Source organism: Lygodium microphyllum, chromosome 27, assembly GCF_053477565.2.
Source record: "Lygodium microphyllum isolate KBCC chromosome 27, Lygodium_microphyllum_v1.1.10, whole genome shotgun sequence".
NCBI lineage: Eukaryota > Viridiplantae > Streptophyta > Polypodiopsida > Schizaeales > Lygodiaceae > Lygodium > Lygodium microphyllum.
Window position 1 is genome coordinate 96,514,150 of NC_141161.1, and position 6,977 is coordinate 96,521,126.

Sequence of the window (6,977 nt, forward strand, 5' to 3'; positions counted from 1 at the left end):
TTTCCCTGCATGTGCTCTCTAACTTGATCAGCAAATCTACTTTCAGCAACTGTGATAGCTTGTAACTCAACTCTTCGACTGAGAGCATCTGGCATTTTGTTAGAAGATCCAGGCTTGTGTAAAATTTCTATATCAAACTCTGCTAGGAAATCCTGCCATCTGGCTTGTTTGGGAGAAAGCTTGGGTTGGGTTTGGAAATATTTGAGAGAGATATTGTCTGTAAAGACCTTGGTGGGTTTATCTTGAACATAGTGTCTCCACTTCCTTAAGCAATATACCACTGCGAACATCTCTTGTTCATGTGTTGCCCACCTCCTTTCTGTAGCATCCAATCTCTTAGATTCATAACAAACTGGGTGTCCATCTTGCATAAGGACACCCCCAATGGCGTATGCTGAGGCATCAGTGTGGACTTCGAATGTGCGGGAGAAATCTGCCATCTTGAGTACTGGTGCTTGTATCATCATCTGCTTAAGTTGGTCAAAAGCCTGTTGTTGCTTATCTGTCCACTGAAAAGTAGTTGTGGGGGATGTCAAATCTGTTAATGGTGCGGTAAGCTTGCTGTAGTCTTGAATAAACCGGCGACAGAACACTGTAAACCCCAAAAATTCTCTGAGTTGTGCAAGCTTAGTAGGGGGTTGCCAGTTTGTAACCGCCTGCACCTTGTTAGGATCAATTGCAATACCATCCGGCTTTATCAGAAAGCCCAGAAAATCTATCTGCTCAACTGCAAACTGGCACTTCTCCGGCTTAACATAGAGTTGATGGTCACGGAGCCGCGAGAAGATTTTGTGCAAGTGCTCCAAATGCTCCTCCAGAGTTTTGCTGTAAATTAAGACATCATCAATGTAGATGATTACAAAGTCATCTAGGAAATCAATAAAAACTTTATCCATTAGTTCACAAAAGGTTGCTGGCGCATTGGTGAGTCCCTCCGGCATCACCAGCCATTCATAACTGCCATAACGGCTTCGAAAAGCTGTCTTTTCTTCGTCGCCTTTTGCTATGCGAATCTAATGGTATCCCGACCTCAAGTCGAGACGCGTGAAGAACTTAGCACCTTGAAGCCGATCCAATAAATCATCAACGACAGGCACGGGATATCTATTTCTGACCGTGAATTTGTTGAGGGCGCGGTAATCGGTACATAGCCTGAGTGAGCCATCCTTTTTCTTAACAAATAGAATCGGAGCTCCATAGGGGGATCTACTTGGCCGCATGTGCCCAGAGGCTTCCATTTGACCAATCTGCTTCTTGAGCTCCACCAATTCCGTGCCTGTCATCCTGTAAATCGGCCCAGCTGGGGGTTGAGCCCCTGGCAAAATATTAATCTTATGATCGACACTTCTGCGAGGAGGCAACCCATCGGGCAAATGATCAGGCATGACATCTTGAAACTGATTCAGGAGCTGTTGCACCTTGTCATTCCCTATGGTCCAGATGATCTGCTGAATGACTGGCTCTTCCTCAATTAGGCGTGTAATGCAAAGACGTAACTGTCCCCCATGTTTCAGTTCTTTTTCTAGTTGCTTAGCTGTAATTTCTCACCTCGGTGAGACTTGATTCTGATCCTGTTGTTCGTGATGGTGATCCTCTGTCTGCCCTGTGAAGCTTGGAGTGGGACTGGGTTGGGGTAAAGAAGATTCCTGATGTTGTTGAGGAACTTCGGGCTCTGTAGGTGTATCTTGCCGTTGGAGCGAAAAAAGACTTACGAGGGTGGTGCACTGCTGCGTGACAACTTGTTGCCGAAGGTTGCTTAGCTGGTGTATGCCTTGGAGCTGACTGTTTGGGACTCCATTTCTGTGTGTGGCTAGTATGAATAGTAGAAGTTGAGGGACTCACCGGCTTATTGTCGATATGACTAGTCACCGGAATTGGCGATGATGAGGTCGCATGCTCCTGCAACCTGCTACGAAAATATGGAACCCACACTACTGTGGTTGGGGTTTGAAGATAAATCTTATTCCTTTGCATCCCCAAAATTTGCACCACGTGCTGATCTACCCACTCCATTCCTAAAATGCCCTCAAACCCATCCATGGGAACAACAATGAAGTTTAACTTTGCGCGCCACTGCCCTATTTGCACTAGAACATCGTTTACCATTTGACCAGCTTTGTAGTTACCCTGCACGAATGAAACTTCCAGGCCTGCTGCCTTCGAGAGCTTGCCGCCTAGGCGTGCTGCTACCTGCGGTGAAAGAAAATTGTGTGTGGCACCTGTGTCCACCATTAAAGTTTGGGAACCATCTTCCACTGCTGCCTGAACATAGATATTGTTGATGCGAGGAATGTAAACAGGCATGGTAGGAGAGGTATTAGCCTCAACAGCACCCACTCTCGGTTTTTGATCCCAATTCTTACTGTCTTCTTCAATTTCTGTAATGTGAACTGTGGATGGGAGCAACGCGGTATTAGGTTGAACATAAGCTGCTCTAGATCCACTTGTTGATGCCGTTACCCCCTTGGGACAATCTCGAGCGAAGTGAGGCCCTCCACATAAATTACATGCGAGGGGGCCCCCTCTTCCTCTATATCCACTAGAATAACCCCCCCGTGATGAGAAATTGCTTCGACCGAATGCTCCACCTGTAGATCTAAAAGATGTAGACGTACTGGCAGGGCTTGAGTCGGTCCTTGTGCCCTCAGTATATTCAATTCGAAGGGGTTGTTGACTTGACCACGCCGTTTCTGTACTAGCATTCGGTTGATTGAACCCTTGCGTTGTTCTTGGAGCCCATGATGTACCACCTGAATACTGATTGCGCATGGACCCGACTTGCCTACCTTCAAAATCCCATAGCCTTTCAGCCATATTCATGGCATCTGCAACGGTAGCCGGCTCCTGTTTTTCTATTTCTTGACGAGCCCATCTTTGCAGACCATATAAAAAACCATGTAGTTTTGTGGTCGGGTCCATGTCGTGAAGTTGAAGCATAAGAGATCGGTATTTTTGAATGTATTCTCTCATTTTTCCATTGTATTGCTTGAGGAACCGCCATTCGTCTCTGACTTTGAAGGGTTCATTCTTGGGCACAAAATAATCTATCATCGCTTTCTGTAGATCTTCCCAAGAAAACTTACCTCCGTGTTGTTCCTCTTGAAACATGAACCACTTAGCCGCTTCTCCATCCAATAGCTGAGCTGCTGCGAGACCTTTGCGGCGGCTTGAAATTTTCATCAATTTGAGGTACCCATCCACCTCACGGATCCATCTGTTTAAGCTGACAGAGTCTCTTTCTCCTCTGTATTTGTTCGGAGGTTGTGGTTTAAATTTTCCCATTTCGTCGGAAGACGAATCATCCCGATCTTTTCTGTCTTTCCTTCTGCCTCTTCTATGTGGTTCAACTTCATTATCTGTTTCAGCCTGAATTTTTCCCATAGCTTTGGGTAACATTGTAGCCAAAAGATCTTGCATCATACCCCGCATGGCCTCAATAGAGTTGGGCTCCCTACGAAGCGCCACTCTTTGCTGCATCCAAATCATCCTCATGTTCCGTCGGGTACTCATCCCCAACCTCCATTTGAGGTTTACTGGCCCCAATTCCAAGAGCTACGGAGATTTCATCTCGTTCCTCTCTAGCCGCACTTTTATTTCTGTTGCGTCCACCCATTTTTGATGACACAATTAGCTTTCCACTGTGATCACTCCCACGCCCGTTGAAGGTCCTGCCTTTGCGTGAGGAGAGGCTCTGATACCAAGTGTTACACACTAGGAGTGCGTAAGGTAAATATCCCCAAGTTGGTTTTGGCACAACATAACACGTCACATCACAACACGTCACAGCACGACACAACGCATCACAGCGCGTCACGACACATCACGACATAACACGATTGCAAGAAAAGAGAGAGAGAGAGTTTTGAGAATGAAAGTGAGAAGATGTATTAGATTGAGGAGGATTTACAAAGGAACGGGTAATTCGAAGATGGCGCACCACGCAGCCTATTATCGTCTCAACACCGTTTTGTAAGGAAGCAAGAGGATGCTCCCTTATAGGTGGCAACTCAATAATCATAGCCTAAATATATTATTGTTGTTAATTACCTAACCAAGTGTGCCAGGGCTAGAGTTACATTAAAAGATAAATAAAATTTTGATGAAAACATATGGTCACAATGTATACACCCCATCAAAAATACATTGTTGCATAAAAAATACATACGAGAGTATCCAAAAGTCACTCATCATCATCATCATCATATAGACATTATGCAAGATGAAAGCAAGATCCCTTCAAAACATGCTATCACCTAAAAAGCATTAGACTTTCAACTTTTGAGTCCACCTTTGTCAATTTATGCAACTACTATTAGTAGCATTGATGGTGGGTATTAGCTTGAACTTTACCTTCTTTCATAATTCCAATTTTCTTGCTATAAATGATGTTCATCAACCTCTGTGCCTTCATAATTGAAATTTTTTGCCACAATAAACAATGTCATTCGTCGACCTCTATGCCTTCATAATTCCAAATTTTTATTGCTATAAACGATGTTGTTGATCAACCTCTATGCCCCATGTAACCTGTCAATAATTTTTTTTGAAATAAGGTAAATTCTTAATTTAAGAAGTCTAAAGATGAGGATACTCAAAGCAATAATGTTATTATCATGTTTGTTGCCACTTTTATTGATTTCAATGAATATGTTATTCAAGTGGCTTAACACAATGAAACTCTCATCAATTAAGAGTAAGCAAGCATAAGAACCTACTCCCTTCCAATGCTTGTGACGTGCCTGAATTAGCCACCTTGCTAGACCAAAGCATAAGTAACGAGTTTCCACTCCACACAAGTTATATGTTTCCACTCTCTATAACTATTCCACTTCTCCATAGCTTATGCGAGAGAAGAGGTGCTGAAAATCTCCTTATTGACAACCTTCTCATCATCAATATTGCATTCACTTTCTTCCTTCAAATAAAAAATAGCCTTCTTCCAAGCACACACAATCTTTCTCACATCATCCAAATTATGTGGAGTCTTGTAAATAAAAAATAGTGTTCTTCCAAGCACACACAATCTTTCTCACATCATCCAAATTATGTGGAGTTTTGTAAGCGTTGCACATCTTAAAGTTTGTGGCTTAGGCTTGCAAGAAACTATCAATCATCACAATCAATGCCGTACACAACATGAACCAATTACAATCGATTGAGGAGACCAAGCATTATCTCAAGTACACATTATCAAATGTTGTCATTATCAAATGTTGTATTGGTAGTAACTCCAACAAAAAAGTAAAGATTGAAAATAATTGATGAAATGGGAGAACAACAAAACAACTTCCAATTCAGCAATGGCTTCTCTAATTACTCCAAAATTCTTTGTAATAACATCACGTTCAAAAAAATCGAATTAAAAATAGCTTAAAGCTTTTGAAGCTTGTGATTGCCACTTGGACCGACGAAAAGAAAAGCTTTCTTGGAGGAAAAAACTTCAATCTAGAATTATCTTAAGAGCCGCAACAAAGAAAGAGTAACTATATAAACACAAGCCAATGATAAGGAGGGATTATCATGAAAGAAAAACAATAGCAAAAGACAACAAGGTGATACGTGATCTTACGTGGAACTAATCATGCAAGATTGAGATGACAAACTAAGGAGCGACAAAGCTGCTTCAATAAGATAAAGGGTTCAATAAGCACAACAAGACACAAATGGAGAGTAGCAAAGGCAAGAGCTAAAAGCAATGACGACAAAAGACGAACTTGGAAGGTGGCAAGCCACCAACAAAGAGAGAGAGTTGAACGATGACAAACAACCACCTCTGCAAAATACAACGATAAGAGAAAGGATGGCAAACAAGGTGAAGCAACCATATTTGTAACCATCAACTTCTATTTAAAGCAACCATGGAATGTCAACCATGGACATTTCATCTTCAAGGTAGGAGGAATTTGACAAACATGCAATCAAAAAGATGCTGAGATGAACAAGAGGGCCCCTCTAATGACAAACATGGCACACGATAGAGTCTCACAGGAATGGAGTGATGTGAAAGCTAGGAGGAATTTGACAAACATGCAATCAAAAAGATGCTAAGATGAACAAGAGGGCCCGTCTAATGACAAACATGGCACATGATAAGAGTCTCACAAGAATGGAGTGATGTGAAAGAGTCGTTTGGCTATAGCCATGTTCATTACATTCCAAGGTGTAAGAGGAAAGATCTTGATTCAAAAACATATGAACATCAATAATCGAGACAATCAACCTTTTGAACATCCAACAAGAGATGCAAGGAACACCGTATTTAAAGACGGAACATTATTTGATGATAATATTGAGGTTCCTCTTCAAAGGACTCAACAACAAGGTCATAAGAGTGCCCATGAAAGATTGCACCAACCAAAGCATCACAAACATCCTCCATGAATATTTATTTTTTATCTTGAATCTTGAATGATGTTTTATCCTAAAAGAACGATGTTATTTTAAAATAAGGACGATACATCACCCTAAAAAGATGCCCTACTCTAAAATGTCTTGCCATTTGATTACAACTTAACAAAATTATAGCAAACATAAGAGTTTTACCCTAAAAGCAAACAACACAGTTTGATGTCTAACATTTGGTTACAACTTCGCAAAATTACAGCAAAATAGAGTTTTACCCTAAAAGCAAACAACATAGTTTGATGTCTAACATTTGGTCACAACTTCACAAAATTACAGCAAAATAGAGTTTTACCCTAAAAGCAAACAACATAATTTGACCCTAAAAGTATGATGTGTCATTCTTAAAACATAACAAACACAACATGAGCCCAAAGGTATGAAGTATCATGTCTTTTTTTTAGAACATTAAAGCCCGAAGGTATGAAGTATCATGTCTTTTTCTTAGAACATTAAAAAATCAAAGATGGTTAGTTATGCCATTAAAATCAAATCAAGCCACAATTACCAATTTATGATCAAAATTAAATCAAGTCAAAAATTATGTATACTTGTTTTTTTCAAAGATTAACAAA

At 41.1% G+C, this 6,977-nt stretch overlaps 1 protein-coding gene across 1 annotated transcript; it reads right to left on the reverse strand.

The window, feature by feature from the left end:
* Positions 1 to 1,013: 1,013 nt before the first annotated feature.
* LOC148012632 (uncharacterized) lies at positions 1,014 to 3,492 on the reverse strand. Its single transcript, XM_087669178.1, has 2 exons — positions 1,713 to 3,492; positions 1,014 to 1,534 (listed from the first exon to the last, which is right to left on the reverse strand). The coding sequence occupies exons 1-2, from the start codon at positions 3,490 to 3,492 to the stop codon at positions 1,014 to 1,016; spliced, it is 2,301 nt and encodes a 766-aa protein (XP_087525304.1).
* Between the last annotated feature and the right edge of the window lie 3,485 nt (positions 3,493 to 6,977).

Bases quoted from the DNA above. Each gene is read 5' to 3' on its own strand.
- LOC148012632 (XM_087669178.1), bottom strand. From the start codon at position 3,492: ATGAGGATGATTTGGATGCAGCAAAGAGTGGCGCTTCGTAGGGAGCCC. The intron at 1,535-1,712 runs GTAAGTCTTTTT...GAGAAATTACAG, and splicing joins CGCAGCAGTGCACCACCCTC to CTAAGCAACTAGAAAAAGAA.